The following is a 17,497-nucleotide window of genomic DNA, read 5'->3' on the forward strand; positions in this document are numbered from 1 at the left end:
TTAAATCAAGAAAAAAAATTACCTTGGAATAAATTCAGACAATCTTGTCATCCTCAAAAGTGATTTTTTCAAAAGCTCTTCGTTTTCACAGTGACATAATGTAAATTTCAGTCAAAATAATTCCTAATAAATAAATACCAAACATCTAACTTGAGTTGGAGTCAGGCTGGGTGTACGTAAAGGGACAGGTCAGGAGGAGCTGGACAACATGTTTCAGTTTGTGTTTCCCACAAAGTAAAACACAGTTTGACCATCCATGCCTGGGGCTGCTTTGAGACAGAAGTTAATGAAGGAGAGCAGCAGGCTGCCATTCACTCACAGGACAAAATCCCCACCTCCTCCCATCCTCTCTCCACCCACCCCCACCACCAACAGACCTTCACTCTCATCGCCTGGGTTCAATTATTCCCTCTAACCTGGTTTATTCTGAATTCTGCTCTGAGTTTTATCTCCAACTCCCAAAGCAATGGGACCGAGAGCAGCAAATAACAATAATTCCTTGAGTATTGCCGTGAACGTCATGAGGGAGTTACTGAACTGAATGTGTTCAGCAGCAGAGCAGGAACATTGGAACTGAAAGTGGTTTGAATCAGGAAGTGCTGAGTGTGAACATGGCTTCCAGACAGCACGAGCAGAGTTTGTCCGAGGAGGCAATTTGTCCCATTTGTCTTGATTTCTTCACTGATCCGGTTTCACTGGACTGTGGACACAACTTCTGCTGCTCCTGTATCACCCAGTGTTGGGAAAAGAAGGAGAGAAACTCCTGCCCGGAATGTCGACAGGAGTTTCCAGAAAGAAACCTCAGAACCAATCGCGTCTTAGTGAATCTGGCTGAGAAAGCTCGAAAATTAAAGCTGAATCAGAAAGAGAAGGAAAGTAAATTTCACTGTGAGGAACATCAGGAAGAACTGAAGCTGTTTTGTGAAACTGACAAGAAATTGATCTGTCTGATTTGTAGAGATTCGCGGGAACACAGAGAACACCGCTTCATCCCGATTAAAGAAGCTGTTGAAATCTACAAGGTAAAAGGGAACAGTTTTGATCCCCTGATTATTTGATCACTTTTCAGGATCTAACACTTTTGTTTTCTGATTTTCTCTCCCAATCCCAGGATGGGGTGAAATCTTCCTTAGATTCTCTCACACAGAAGAAATCGACTGTTCTCGAAATGGAGCAGCAGCAGAAACAGAAGATTTCCCAAATTAGGGTAAAGTTTCCCTGTGCTGAGCTTCCAAATTTAATTCATTATTTTGTTGTTTTTATGACAGAAACATATTATTTTTAATGTTTCTTCTTATAGAAACAGTCGGTCAGTCTGCAGAGCCACATCACATCCGAGTTCACTAAAATGCACCAGATTCTCACTGAGAAAGAGCAGCGTTTCATCCGAGATCTCAGGGAAGAAGAGGAAAAAATTCTGAAAACAATGGAGGAAAATCTTTGTGAAATTCAGGAGAATTTAAACTGTATTCAGGAGAAGCTCTCAAAGTTGGAAAAGCAGTTGGAACAAAAAGACGGAGTGAGATTTCTGAAGGTGAGGGATTATATTTCAGTTTAGTTCAGTGAAAGTTCACAGTCACAACATGATCCACACGAGCCTCCTCCCATCCTACTTCATTTCCCTGTCAATATATCCTTCTGTTCCTTTCTCCCTTATGTGTTTATCCAGCTTCTCCTTAAATGTATCCCTGCCTTTCCCTGGGTGGGTGGAATTTAATGCTGTCCCCCCCGGGGTACATTTAGTCAGGGTGTGGGGTGAGTGGAAGGGGACATGGGGAATGACACTGTGTGCAGTTTCTGTTGTCTTTCCATCTCTACACAGATTAAGTCCGTGGTGGTAAGTCTTGTGGGACAGCCTTCCTGTAACCAATTCAGCCCCTTAACAGGGCAATTAATGTTCTCATCCTGCTGTCTCTGGTATTCCCCCAGCAATGAGCAGGGGTCTCACAATACGGGAAGCCTGAAAATCAAACCCTGTTGGGATTACTGGTGGGATTCTGGGAGGGGATGGGGGGGGGGAGAGATGGTGGGATTGAGGATGTAGCGGGAATGCCCTTGTTCAGTTGCACTCTGTATCTGATTGAGGGACTGGAAGAGGTTCACGCTCCCGTTTCCTCTGACTGATGGTCTTGACTTGCGGATTTTATAAAAAACATTGGGTGGCACAGTGGTTTGCACGGTGGTTAGCACTGTTGCTTCACAGTGCCAGGGTCCCAGGTTGGATTCCCGGCTTGGGTCACTGTTTGTGCAGAGTCTGCACGTTCTCCCTGTGTCTGCGTGGGTTTCCTCCGGTGTGTTGTTCCTCGTGTCTTAATAAAGCTCCTAGTCTCAAATGTGGAGAAGATGCTTTATTGTGAATTTGTTCTCTCTTCAGAGCTTAACTTACGGCTACCTCAAATGCTGTCTGCTTGTGTGTCTGTGTCCTGCTACGAGTTCTGCCTTCCGTGAAGTGTGTCGTCACTTCCTGTCCCTGTGAAAATATAGCTCTCCCGTGCTCCCTCTAGTGCTTGCTCAGTTGTATTGCATCTACTCAGATCTACGATCACCACAGGGTCACTGTTTGTGCGGAGTCTGCACGTTCTCCCTGTGTCTGCGTGGGTTTCCTCCGGGTGCTCCAGTTTCCCCCACAAGTCCCGAAAGACGTGCTGTTGGTGAATTGAACATTCTGAATTCTCCCTCTGTTGACCTGAAGGGGCGATGCAATGTGGCGCCTCGCGGCTTTTCGCAGTAACTTCATTGCAGTGTTAATGTAGGCCTACTTGTGACAATAAAGATTATTTTTAAAAAGTTATCTGGGGGGATGGCAGGGAAGACAGTGCAATGTTCCTCCTGCAGAATGTTTGAGGTGAGGGACACCGTCAGTGTCCCTGCTGATTTCACCTGTGGGAAGTGCACCCAACTCCAGCTCCTCAGAAACTGCGTTAGGGAACTGGAGCTGGAGCTGGATGAACTTCGGATCATTCGGGAGGCAGAGGTGGTCATAGATAGTAGCTTCAGGGATGTAGTTACTCCGAAGAATCAAGATAGATAGGTGATGGTGAGAGGGGTTGTGAGGGAGCAGTCAGTGAAGGGATCCTCTGTGGTCGTTCCCCTCAGTAACAAGTATACCGTTTTGGATACTGTTGAGGGTCAGTGAACTTGGAGCGTGGATTGGTACTTGGGACTACGATGTAGTGGCCATTACAGAGACATGGTTAGAACAGGGACAGGAATGGTTGTTGGAAGTTCCGGGACATAGATGTTTCAGTAAGAGCAGGGAAGGTGGTAAAAGAGGTGGAGGAGTAGCATTGTCAATCAAGGATAGTTTAATGGCTGCAGAAAGGCAGTTCGAAGGGGATCTGCCTATTGAGGTAATATGGGCTGAAGTTAGAAATAGGAAAGGAGCGGTCACTTTGTTAGGAGTTTTCTATAGGCCCCCAAATAGTAATAGGGATGTGGAGGAAGAAATTGCAAAACAGATTATGGATAGGTGTGGATGTCTCAGGGTAGTTGTCATGGGTGACTTTAACTTTCCAAATATTGATTGGAACCTCTGTAGGTCGAACAGTTATGATGGGCAGTTTTTGTACAGTGTGTGCAGGAGGGTTTCCTGACACAATATGTGGATAGGCCGACAAGAGCGGGGGCCACATTGGATTTGGTACTGGGTAATGAACCAGGCCAAGTGTTAGATTTGTTTGTGGGAGAGCACTTTGGAGATAGTGACCACAATTTGGTGTCTTTCACTATTTCAATGGAGAGGGATAGGGCCATACGGCAGGGCAAGGTTTATAATTGGGGGAGGGGTAATTATGATGCGATTAGGCAAGAATTCGGGAGCATAAGATGGGAACAGAAACTGTCAGGGAAAGGCACAAATGAAAAGTGGAGCTTGTTCAAGGAACAAATACTGCATGTCCTTGATATGTGTGTCCCTGTCAGGCAGGGAGGAAATGGCCGTGTGAGGGAACCATGGTTCACAAAAGAGGTTGAATGTCTTGTCAAGAGGAAAAAGGAAGTGTATGTAAGGATGAGTGATGCACTATGAATTACGATGAGACGGGATAGAGACCCATAATAATACCGTAATGCCAGTATATACAATAAAATACAACAGTGGTGACCATCACAATGAGAAAACAAGGTTCAGTTGGGTCGCTTAAGGGTTACAAGGTAGCAAGGAATGTGCTAAAAAAAAAGGCCTAAGGAGAGCTAGGAGGGGGCATGAGAAGTCCTTGGTGGGTCGGATCAAGGAAAACCCCAAGGCTTTTTACTCTGATGTGAGAAATAAAAGAATGACCAGGCTGAGGTTAGGGCTGATCAAGGACAGTAGTGGGAACTTGTGCATGGAGTCAGAAGAAATAGGAGAGGCATTCAATGAATACTTTTCCTCAGTGTTCACCAAGGAGAGGGGCCATGTTTTTGAGGATGAGAGTGTGATACAGGCGGGTAGGCTGGAGGAGGTAGATTGTCTGAGGAAGGATGTATTGGCAATTTTGAAAAACCTTAGGGTCGGCAAGTCCCCTGGGCCAGATGGGATATATCCAAGGATTCTTTGGGAGGCAAGGGATGAGATTGCAGAGCGTTTGGCTTTGATCTTTTGGTCCTCACTGCCGGCTGGCTAGTGCCAGAGGACTGGAGAGTGGCGAATGCTGTTCCTCTGTTCAAAAAAGGGAATAGGAATGGCCCTGGTAATTATAGGCCGGTTAGTCTTACTTCGGTGGTTGATACGTTAATGGAAAAGATCTTGAAGGAGAGGATTTATGACCATTTGGAAACATGCAGCTTAATCCGGGATAGTCAACATGGATTTGTGAAGGGTAAGTCTTGCCTCACAAATGTGATTGAATTCTTTGAGGAGGTAACTAAGTGTGTAGATGAAGAAAGGGCAGTTGATATCGTATACATGGATTTTAGTAAGGCGTTTGAACATAGAACATTGCAGCGCAGTACAGGCCCTTCGGCCCTCGATGTTGCGCCGTCCTGTGAAACCCCTCTAAAGTCCCTCTACACTATTCCCCTATAGTCCATAAAAATGACAAACAGCAACAGCCCCAGTTTAGTGTTGAGGAGTCCACTACTGTTGCAGGCAGGGCATTCCATGCCCTTACTACTCTCTGAGTAAAGAACCTACCTCTGACATCTGTCCTATATCTATGTCCCCTCAATTTAAAGCTATGTCCTCTCGTGCTGGACATCACCATCCAAGGAAAAAGGCCCTCAATGTCGGCCCTATCTAATCCTCTGATCATCTTGCATGCCTCAATTAAGTCACCTCTTAACCTTCTTCTCTCTAATGAAAACAGCCTCAAGTCCTTCAGACTTTCCTCATAAGATCTTCCCTCCATACCAGGAAACATCTTGTAAATCTCCTCTGTACCCTTTCCAATGCTTCCACATCCTTCCTATAATGTGGCGACCAGAAGTGCACGCAATACTCCAAATGCGGCCGCACCAGAGATTTGTACAACTGCAACATGACCTCATGGCTCTGAAACCCAATTCCTCTACCAATAAAAGCTAACACACCTTACGCCTTCTTAACAACCCTCTCAACCTGGGTGGCAACTTTCAGGGATCTATGGACATGGACACCGAGATCTCTCTGCTCGTCCACACTACCAAGAATCTTACCATTAGCCCAGTATTCTGTCTTCCTGTTATTCCTTCCAAAATGAATCACCTCACACTTTTCTGCATTAAGCTCCATTTGCCACCTGTCAGCCCAGCTCTGCAGCTTATCTATGTCCCTCTGTAACTTGTAACATCCTTCTGCACTGTCCACAACTCCACCGACTCTGGTGTCATCTGCAAATTTACTCACCCATCCTTCTACGCCCTCTTCCAGGTCATTTATAAAAATGACAAACAGCAGCGGCCCCGAAACAGATCCTTGTGGTACACCACTAGTAACTTGACACCAGTCAGAACTTTTTCCATCAACCACTACCCTTTGTCTTCTATCAGCTAGCCAATTTCTGATCCAAACTGCTAAATCACCCTGAATCCCATACCTCTGTATTTTCTGCAATAGCCTACCGTGGGGAACCTTATCAAATGCTTTACTGAAATCCATATAGACCATATCAACTGCTTTACCCTCATCCACCTGTTTGGTCACCTTCTCGAAGAACTCAATGAGGTTTGTGAGGCACGACCTACCCTTCACAACACTCTAATCAAATTATTCCTTTCCAGATGATTATACATCCTATCTCTTATAAACCTTTCCAAGACTTTTCCCACAACAGAAGTAAGGCTCACTGGTCTATAGTTACCGGGGTTATCTCTACTCCCCTTCTTGAACAAGGGGACAACATTTGCTATCCTCCAGTCTTCTGGCACTATACCTGTAGACAAAGATGACTTAAAAATCAAAGCCAAAGGCTCAGAAGTCTCCTCCCTAGCTTCCCAGAGAATCCTAAGATAAATCCCACCCGGCACAGGGGACTTATCTATTTTCACACTTTCCAGAATCGCTAACATCTCCTCCATATGAACCTCAAGCCTTTCCAGTCTAGTAGCCTGTATCTCAGTATTCTCCTCGACAACTTTGTCTTTTTCCTGTGTGAATACAGACGAAAAATACTCATTTAGCACCTCTCCTATCTCTCGGACTCCACGCACAACTTCCCACTACTGTCCTTGACTGGCCCTACTCTTACCTTAGTCATTCTTTTATTCCTGACATATCTATAGAAAGCTTTAGGGTTATCCTTGATCCTACCTGCCAAAGACTTCTCATGTCCTCGCCTGGCTCTTCTTAGCTCTCTCTTTAGAGCCTTCCTAGCTAACTTGTAACTCTCAAGCGCCCTAACTGAACCATCACGTCTCATCTTTACATAAGCCTCCTTCTTCCTCTTGACAAGTGTTTCAACTGCTTTAGTAACCCATGGTTCCCTCGCTCGACCACTTCCACCCTGCCTAACAGGTACATACTTATCAAGGACACGCAGTAGCTGTTCCTTGAACATGCCCCACATTTCCATTGTGCCCAGCACCTGCAGTTTTCCTCTCCAGCCGATGCATCCTAAGTCTTGCCTCATTGCATCATAATTGCCTATCCCCCAGCTATAACTCTTGCCCTGCGGTGTATACCTATCCCTTTCCATCGCTAAAGTAAACGTAATCTAATTGTGTCAACGATCACCAAAGTGCTCACCTACCTCCAAATCTAACACCTGTCCTGAATCATTACCCAGTACCAAATCCAATACGGCCTCGCCTCTCGTTGGCCTATCTACATACTACATCAGGAAACCCTCCTGCACACATTGGACAAAAACGGACCCATCTAAAGTACTCGAACTATAGTGTTTCCAGTCAATATTTGGAAAGTTTAAGTCCCCCATAACAACTACCCTGTTACTTTCGCTCCGATGCAGAATCATCTTTGCAATCCTTTCCTCTACATCTCTGGAACTTTTCGGAGGCCTATAGAAAAGCCCTAACAGGGTGACCTCATCTTTCCTGTTTCTTAACTCAGCCCATACTACCTGTATTCGAGTCCTCATCAAATTTCCTCTCAGCCACCGTAATACTGTCCTTGACTAACAATGCCATCCCTCCCCCTCTCTTACCACCTTTCCTGAGCTTACTGAAATATCTAAACCCCGGCACCTGCAACAACCATTCCTCGCCCTGTCTATCCATGTCTCCGGAATGGCCACAACATCGAAGTCCCAGGTACTAACCCATGCCGCAAGCTCACCCACCTTACTCCCAATGTTCCTGGCTTTGAAGTAGACGCACTTTAAACCACCTTCCTTCCTGCCGGTACACTCCTGCAACTTTGAAACATGACTCATGACCTCACTACTCTCAGCTTCTTGTGTACTGGAGCTACAATTCAGGTTCCCAAATCCCTGCTGAACTAGTTTAAACCCTCCCGAAGAGCATTAGCAAACCTCCCCCCCAGGATATTAGTACCCCTCTGGTCCAGATGTAGACCATCCCGCCTGTAGAGGTCCCACCTACCCCAGAATGAGCCCCAATTGTCCAGGAATCTGAAACCCTCCCTCCTGCACCATTTCTGCAGCCACGTGTTCAACTGCTCTCTCTCCCTATTCCTCGACTCGCTAGCACGTGGCACGGGTAACAACCCAGAGATAATAACTCTGTTGGTCCTGGATCTAAGTTTCCATCCTAGTTCCCTGAATTCCTGCCTTACATCCCTATCCCTTTTCCTACCTATGTCATTGGTACCTATCTGAACCATGACTTGGGGCTGCTCCCCCTCCCCCTTAAAGATCCCGAAAACACGATCCGAGACATCGCGGACCCTGGCACCTGGGAGGCAACACACCAACCGCGAGTCTCTCTCGTTCGCACACAATCTCCTATCTATTGTTGCACGTTTTACTTGAGTGTAATACGCGTTTATTGGAGTGTATTAACACGCCTCCGTTTAAAGGCCGTGTGCTTAACACTGCTAGGCTCTGTATGTGTAATTTCAGCTCGGAGTCGCCAGGTGTCGTATATAAACACCTCACAAGTATCTCAAGGTCAGGTTCAAAGTAATAAAACTATACACCGATTAGTAAGTTCCAACGATCAATATTTATTATACAAATATAATAAATACGCATGCACACGCTAAAGACTAATACCTATTTCTACTATTAAACGACTAAATACTTATCTAAGTGGGAACCAGCAAGGTCAGGGGACAAGGCCTTTGTTCCTTTCTGGGCTGCACCTTCTGTTCGTTATTAGACGAGTACTGTATAAGTTCACGTAGCGAGCGTCGTTTTGGGACTTACTGAACGATGGCTGGTGCTCAACGGCTGGTGATAGAAGACAGGATCTGGAGGCTGGAGTCGGAGTCAGGATACAACAGCAAGCCGGAGCAAGAAACAACAGCTCAAGCCGGAGCACAAACAACAGACAGGACCATGTGTGGGGTCTATCTTTATAGTGGCCCCCAATGTCCGTGCCTTTTCGGGGCGGGCTTTGCCTGTCATGCATTGATTGGATCAATTCCCAATCGATGTCTCACAAATCCCCCAATCTGAGGGTCCCTTCTCGATGTGTGGGGCGGTCTCTAGGGTCTTTTTTGATGGATACTTCTGGTGCCGTTTTGTCTGGGCCTCCACTTAAAGTATCTATTCAAAACCAAATGTTGCTATTGTGTGTGCCCAGATCTGGATTGCCTCATTAATATGCAAAGCGTTTTGCTATTAACACCTTTGGTTGAGATCTTCCACCTGGCCATAAACTAGTTTTGCTACGTGCAGAATGCTAATCAGTCTTTGCAGACTGCTTGTCTTGGCTAAACTGCTTTTTCCCTGCAGTCTTAGCAGTTCTCCATTTTGTTAGCCCAGTGTCCATCTTAGGTGGCTACACTATCCCCCTAACAATGGAGTCTCCAATGACTAATGTTCTCCTCCTCTCCCCCCTTCCCTTCTGAGCAACAGGGACAGACTCTTTGCCAGAGACCTGTACCCCATGGCTGACCTCTGGTAAGTACCCCCCCAACAGTATCCAAAGCGGTATACCTGTTACTAAGGGGAACGACCACGGAGGATCCCTGTACTGACTGCTTCCCCCAGCCCCTTTCACCATCACCCATCTATCTTTATTCTTTGGCGTAACTACCTCCCTGAAGGTTCTTTCTATGACCACCTCTGCCTCCTGAATGATCCGAAGTTCATCCAGCTCCAGCTCCAGTTCCCTAACATGGTTTTTGAGGAGCTGGAGTTGGGTGCATTTCCCACAGATGAAATCAGGCAGATTGCACTGCCTTCCCTGCCATACCCTCTAGATAAAAAAACAAGAAAAAGAAAGGAAGAGCTTGCCTGATATTCCCTCAACCTCTTAGGTTAGAGGAGGTGGAAGGGTGGGGGGATACTGCAAGTGTAGTGTCTCGGGTTTAGCAACGGCCCGACTTGTATACAGGTACTCACCTTCCCGACAGGCACCTGCTCCTGCCGAACATCCGGAGGCCGCTCCCGCTGAAAGTTAAGCAAATTTAAAGGCACTCACTCACCTTCCTGACAGGCCCCTGCTCCCACCGTAAATCCGGAGGCTGCTCCCGCTGAAAGATAAGCAAATTTAAAGGCACTCACTCACCTTCACGACAGGCCCCTGCTCCCGCTGAAAATCCGGAGCCCGCTCCCGCTTCCCAACGACCGTGGTTGTTGGGTTTTTTTTTGGTTAGAGGAGGGGGTAGGGGGGGAAACACTGAGGAAGTGTTCCAAGTGTTTGATAAGGTTCCCCATGGTTGGCTTATGAAGAAAGTAAGGAGGTGTGGGATAGAGGGAAATTTGGCCAATTGGATAAGTAACTGGCTATCAGATAGAAGACAGAGGGTGGTGGTGGATGGAAAATTTTCAGCCTGGAGACCAGTTACCAGCGGTGTACCACAGGGATCAGAGCTCGGTCCTCTGCTATTTGTGATTTTTATCAATGACTTGGACGAGGGGGCTGAAGGGTGGGTCAGTAAATTTGCTGAAGACACCAAGATTGGTGGAGTAGTGGATGGGGTGGAGGGCTGTTGTAGGCTGCAAAGAGACATTGATAGGATGCAGAGCTGGGCCGGAAAATGGCAGATGGAGTTTAACCCTGATAAGTGCGAGATGATTAGACAAGATTGAGAAAGGGGTGGGTCAGCCAAGTATAGGGGCTGCTTTAGCACAGGGCGAAAGAGCTGGCTTTGAAAGCAGACCAAGGCAGGCCAGCAGCACAGTTCAATTCCCGTACCAGCCTCCCCGAACAGGCGCCGGAATGTGGTGACTAGGGGCTTTTCACAGTAACTTCATTTGAAGCTTACTTGTGACAATAAGCGATTTTCATTTCATTTCATTTTCATTTTGGTCGAATAAATTTGAATGCGGATTACAGGGTCATCGGCTGGGTTCTGAGGAATGTGGAGGAATAGAGAGATCTTGGGGTTCATGTCCACAGATCTCTGAAGGTTGTCACTCAAGTGGATAGAGCCGTGAAGAAGGCCAATGGTGTGTTAGCGTTTATTAACAGGGGGCTTGAGTTTAAGAGCCATGAGGTTATGCTGCAACTGTACATGACCCTGGTGAGACCACATTTGGAGTATTGTGTGCAGTTCTGGTCACCTCACTATAGGAAGGATGTGGAAGCATTGAAAAGGGTGCAAAGGAGATTTACAAGGATGCTGCCTGGTTTGCAGGATAGGTCTTATGAGGAAAGGTTGAGGGAGTTATGGTTTTTCTCTGGAGCAGAGGAGGATGAGAGGTGACTTAATAGAGGTTTATAAGATTATGAGGGGGATAGATAGAGTGGACGTTCAGAGACTATTTTCTCGGGTGAATGTAGCTGTTACAAAGGGGCATAACTATAAGATTCAGGGTGGGAGATATAGGAGGGATGTCCGAGGTAGGTTCTTTACTCAGAGAGTGGTTAGGCTGTGGAATGGACTGCCTGCTGTGATAGTGGAATCGGACACTTAGAGAACTTTCAAGCGGTTATTGGATAGGCACATGGAGCATACCAGAATGACAGGGAGTGGGATAGCTTGATCTTGGTTTCGGACAATGCTCAGCACAATACCGAGGGCCGAAGGGCCTGTTCTGTGCTGTACTGTTCTATGTTCTATATTAAATTACGCAGACTCAACCACAAACTTGTTTTTAGAAAAATACTCCCAACACCCGAGTACAAAGAGCTCTAAACTAGTATAAATAACATTACACAAAATTTAATTGCTTTTTTCCAATTGAAGTCCCTCCACAGTTTAACCTCGGCTTCCACATAAACACACAAATCACCACAACTTATTAAAAAGCCTCTCCTGAAAATCCACAGACAAAACCCCACATTTCAGCCCAAACCTTCCTCAATTCAAACCCAAATCCCCCCAGGATTTGGTTGTTACCCTGAAGTTATTTTAAAAACCTCAGCCCCAATCCCCCTGGGATTTGGCTGATAAATTCCAATTCCCCACCCGGCTGCTCCTTCTGGTGTGAATTGTAGGCCCGGGAGCCAGGTTGACCTTTCTTGACCCTCCATCTTGACTGTAGTGTCAGACCCTTGGAGTTTGCCCCTTCACAGTCAGGGGGGGGGGGGGCGAGACGTTCCGCTGGCAGGGGGGCGGGTGGTCCGGGGCTGGCGAGGCTGATTACAGGGGCCGCAGGCCGCCGCCGTGCACACGTGGCCACAGACTCAGCCATTCCCCGGCCCGATCCGCAGGTAAAGCTGGGGTCTTCACCCTGCGCGGCTGTGAGCCCCCCCACCGGGCAGAGGATCAGTGCAGGCGAAGCGCCGACTTTCTGGTCGTAAGACCAGGTGGATCCTGCAGAAATAGCTGCAGGGTCGGAGAATCCAGCCCCCTATGTCCGGACACCATGCTCACTGCTGTGACAGACTGGAGTAAATTCCACCCCGTGTGATAGTGAGTTCCACATTCTCATCACTCTCTCGGGAAAGAAGTTTCTCCTGAACTCACCATTGGATTTATTTGTAACTATATTATGTTTCTATCCCGATTTCTGGATTCTCTACAAGTGGAAACATCTTCACTGAATCTCTCAAACCCGACCCCTTTCATCATTTGAAAGATCTCAATCAGGTCTTCTCTTTTCTACAGTAAAGTTGATCAATCTTTGCTGTTAGTTGAAGCCTCTCAGTTGCTGTCGATCTTTTTGATACTTTCTCCTGTGCTTCAATATCCTTTGTGTAACATCCTCTTTCTATTCCATGTCTGCAGCAATGGGAATTGACAATTCTCAGCAGCTTGTAACAATGTGAGGGTCATTTCTGCTTTCTGGATATAGACAGTCCGTCTCTGTCAACTCAGATTTGTGTTTTGTTTATTTCAGGAGGAAGCATCTCGGAAGAGGAGGTAGGACATGAACTTTACTGAAACTCAGGGCAAGTTGGTAAAATTACTCAGCAAAGTGTTTGTGGTCAATTTATAATCAACTCTTTAATATTTCCAGGATTAGTGATGAGTATAAAAAGCTGTCAGTAGCAGATGGTGTCCTGTCCATCGGAAAATTCAACAGCCCTTTCCCATTCCCAGTGTGGAGAGAAATGCTGGATGTCATTAACCCTGGTAAAACTCAGATAAGTTCCTCTATCCTGATTTATTTATTTTTTAAGAAATCTTTAATGTATTTGAAAATTTTTATAATAATAACATTAACAATGACATCAACATGGTATAATAAACATTTACCCCCATCCCAATCTTCACACACCCCAACCATAAAACAACAATCCGACCCTCTCCCCCGCCTCCCGCTTGGAATTCTGCATCTGCTGACATTTTAATTTTCCCCGAGAAAGTCGACGAACGGCTGCCACCTCCGGGTGAACCTGACCATTGACCCTCTAAAGGCGAGCTTTATTTTCTTGAGACTGAGAAACCCAGCCATGTCACTAACCCAGGTCTCTATACTCGGGGGCTTCGAGTCCCTCCACATTAACACGATCCTTCTCCGGGCTACCAGGGAGGCAAAGGCCAAGACGTCGGCCTCTTCGCCCCCTGAACTACTGTCTCTTCCGACATTCCAAAGATCGCTACCTCCGGACTCGGCACCACCCATGTTTTTAGTACCGTGGACATTGCCTTAGCGAAACCCTGCCAAAACCCTCTAAGCTTCGGGCCCAAAACATGTGGACATGATTTGCTGGGCTTCCCGCGTACCTCGCACACCTATCCTCTACCCCGAAAAACGTACTCATCCTAGCCACTGTCATGTGTGCCCGGTGGGCTACCTTGAACTATGTCAGGCTGAGCCTGGCACATGATGAGGAGGTATTAACCCTGCTTAGGGCATCCACCCAAAGGGCAGCAGGATAGCATTGTGGATAGCACAATTGCTTCACAGCTCCAGGGTCCCAGGTTCGATTCCGGCTTGGGTCACTGTCTATGCGGAGTCTGCGCATCCTCCCCGTCCTGGTAAATATCTGAGACATTCCCCTCTCCCACCCAGGTACTGGAAACTACTCTATCCTGTATCCCCCATGGCAGCAGCAGCGGAAAGGCCGGCACCTGTTTTCTCAGTCTCACACCTGCAAATACCTAAACCCATTTCCTGCTGGCAATTCAAATTTATCCTCCAAGGCTTTCAAGCTGGGAAAGCTCCCATCTATAAATAGATTCCCCATCCTTCTAATTCCTGCCCTTTGCCATCTCCGGAACCCACCATCCAGCCTACCCGGAACAAACCGATGATTATTATAAATCGGGGTCCAAACCGATGCTCCCTCCACTCTCTTATATCTCCTCCATTGCCCCCAGATTCTCAGAGCCGCCACCATCACCGGACTTGTGGAGTATCGGGCCGGCCAGAACGGAAGAGGTGCCGTTATCAGTGCTCCCAAACTGGTACCTTCACATGACGCCGCCTCCATCCACTCCCATGCCGACCCCTCCCTCACTACCCACTTCCTAATCATGGCTATATTAGCCGCCCAGTAGTAATTGCAGACGTTCGGCAGCGCCAACCCACTCTCTCCCCGACTGCGCTCCAGCGATTGCCGAGTACTCAGTATCCACCACCTCCGGTATTAGCGCCCTGCCCTGAACAAAAAAGTCGATGCGAGAGCATACCTTGTGGACATGTGAGAAAAAGGAAAACTCCTTCACCCTTGGCCGTGCAAACCTCCATGGGTCTACTCCCACTATCTGTTCCATAAACCCCTTCAATTCCTTTGCCGGCCTCCTCCCTGTCCTGGATTTTGACCGCTCCAATTCCAGATCAATGACTGTGTTAAAGTCTCCTCCCATGATCAGGTTATGTGACCCTAAGTTTGGGATCTTACCTAACACCCGCCTCATGAATTCCACATCGTTCCAATTCGGAGCATATATGTTCACAAGTACCACCCACACCCCTCCAACTTCCCACTCACCATTATGTACCTACCCCACCTTGTCTGACACGATTCTCCCAGCCTCGAATGCCACTCGTTTGTTGATCAAGATCGCTACCCCTCTGGTCTTTGAGTCCAGCCCTGAGTGGAAATGAAATGAATGAAAATTGCTTATTGTCCCTAGTAAACTTCAAATGAAGTTACTGTGAAAAGCCCCTGGTTGCCATATTCCGGCACCTGTTCGGGTGCGGGAATTGAACCGTGCTGCTGGCCTGCTTTGGTCTGCTTTAAAAGCCAGCTCTTTAGCCCTGTGCTAAAGCAGCCCCTATACTTGGCGAACCCACCCCTTTCTCAATCTTGTCTGAACAAAGAACAAAGAAAAGTACAGCACAGGAACAGGCCCTTCGGCCCTCCAAGCCTGTGCCGACCATGCTGCCCGTCTAAACTAAAATCTTCTACACTTCCTGGGTCCGTATCCCTCTATTCCCGTCCGATTCATGTATTTGTCAAGATGCCCCTTAAATGTCACTATCGTACCTGCTTCCACCACCTCCTCCTGCAGCAAGTTCCAGGCACCCACTACCCTCTGTGTAAAACACTTGCCTCGTACATCTCCTCTAAACCTTGCCCCTCGCACATTAAACCTATGCCCCCCAGTAATTGACCCCTCTATCCTGGGAAAAAGCCTCTGACTATCCACTCTGTCTATGCCCCTCATAATTTTGTAGACCTCTATCGGATAGCCCCTCAAAATCCGTTGTTCCAGTGAGAACAAACCGAGTTTATTCAACCGCTCCTCATAGCTAATGCCCTCCATACCGGGCAAAATCCTGGTAAATCTCTTCTGCACCCTCTCTAAAGCTTCCACATCCTTCCGGCAGTGTGGCGACCAGAATTGAAAACTATACTCCAAGTGTGGCCTAACTGAGGTTCTATAGAGCTGCAACATAACTTGCCAATTCTTATACTCAATGCCCCGGCCAATGAAGGCAAGCATGCCGTATGCCTTCTTGACTACCTTCTCCACCTGTGTTGCCCCTTTCAGTGACCTGTGGACCTATACACCTAGATCTCTCTGACTTTCAATACTCTTGAGGGTTCTACCATTCACTGGATATTGCCGACCTGCATTCGACCTTCCAAAATGCATTACCTCACATTTGTCCGGATTAAACTTCATCTGCCATCGCTCCGCCTAAGTCTCCACACGACCTAAATCATCTAGTCGGTAACCTTTAGGTGTGTCTCTTGTAGCATTGCCATGTCCGCCTTCAGCCCCCTCAAATGCGCAAACACGCGAGCCCTCTTGACCGGCCCATTCAGCCCTCCAACATTCCATGTAGTCAACCTGGTCGGGGGGCTTACCGCCCCTCCACCTCCCCCTGCCGACTAGCCATCACCCTTTTTAGGCTAGCCTCTAGCTCGCGCCCTCCGCTTCCTCGAGCCCCCCCCCCCCCTCGGGCATTCACCTTTCCCGACCTCCCATTTGTCCCTCAGTAACAGCTTCTCCCCAGTCAGCAAAGCAGCTCCACCCACCTCCCTCCCCCCCTCACAACAACACTAGCATACCAACCCCCAAGTCCTGCTCCAGCTTAACACCTGCTAACCCACCACTGTGCTACCGAGTGTCAGCTGACCCATGCTGACTTGATAGCGCCCGTCCCTGGCACCAAGAAGTCTGTCTCCCCATTGTTCTCTCCCCTCTCCCCCCACTTGGACAAACATATTAAAAGCATCATATTCCCCAGGAAACAAACATCAGAAAAAACAGTGAAGAAACAGCCACTTTAGAAAAAAACACCCAAAAAACAGAACCAACCCCAAAGACCATCACCCCTCTAACCAGCTCCCTGCAAGACAAAGTTACCTTTAGCCATCCAAACAGCCCCTTATTACACACAGAACTACTGATACTGATACAGCCCAGCACAACAAATCGCCACCACAGTAATCTCCAAGGCTTCAGTGTTTTTTAATTCACCTCCAGCCTCTTTTCTTTTTTTTTGAAATCATTGTTATTGAAAAATTTTGAATTTATACAACAATAACGCACCATAGTAAAATACCAAAAATAACAATAATATTAACAATCATAAACATTCGCCCCACCTCCATGAACAACACAGCATTTTAACAACAACACAAATTAACACAATATAAAGTTACAGAATAGAAACGACAATAAGGAACCCCCCCCCCCCCCCCCGGTTGCTGCTGCTATTGACCCAGTTACCTATCTCTGAGCCAGGAAGTCCAGAAAAGGCTGCCATCGTTTATAGAACCCTTGTGTTGATCCTCTCAGGGCAAATTTGACCCTCTCCAATTTTTTAAATACCGCCATGTCACTGATCCAGGTCTCCACACTTGGGGGCCTCGCATCCTTCCACTGAAGCAGAATCCTTCGTCGGGCTACGAGGGACGCAAAGGCCAGGACACCGGCCTCTTTCACCTCCTGCACTCCCGGCTCTACTGCAACTCCAAAAATCGTGAGTCCCCACCCTGGTTTGACTCTGGATCCAACCACCCTCGACACAGTCCCCGCCACCCCCTTCCAGAATTCTTCCAGTGCTGGGCATGCCCAGAACATATGGGCGTGGTTCACTGGACTCCCCGAACATTTGGTGCACCTGTCCTCACCCCCAAAGAACCTACTCATCCTAGTCCCGGACATGTGGGCCCGGTGCAGCACCTTAAATTGGATGAGACTAAGCCTCGCACATGAGGA

The 17,497-nt window shown here is 47.5% G+C and overlaps 1 protein-coding gene across 1 annotated transcript in view; it reads left to right on the top strand.

Moving 5' to 3' along the window:
• The first annotated feature begins 214 nt into the window (after positions 1-214).
• LOC119975821 (zinc-binding protein A33-like) overlaps positions 215-17,497 on the top strand; it is a 31,776-nt gene continuing 14,493 nt past the window's right edge. Inside the window, exons 1-5 of the mRNA XM_038815701.1 lie at positions 215-1,022; positions 1,112-1,207; positions 1,301-1,534; positions 12,771-12,793; positions 12,891-13,006. Coding sequence (XP_038671629.1) covers positions 612-1,022; positions 1,112-1,207; positions 1,301-1,534; positions 12,771-12,793; positions 12,891-13,006 — 880 coding nt within the window. The 5' untranslated portion in view covers positions 215-611. The remainder of the gene's footprint in view (positions 1,023-1,111; positions 1,208-1,300; positions 1,535-12,770; positions 12,794-12,890; positions 13,007-17,497) is intronic.

Source organism: Scyliorhinus canicula, chromosome 13, assembly GCF_902713615.1.
Source record: "Scyliorhinus canicula chromosome 13, sScyCan1.1, whole genome shotgun sequence".
Lineage (NCBI taxonomy): Eukaryota > Metazoa > Chordata > Chondrichthyes > Carcharhiniformes > Scyliorhinidae > Scyliorhinus > Scyliorhinus canicula.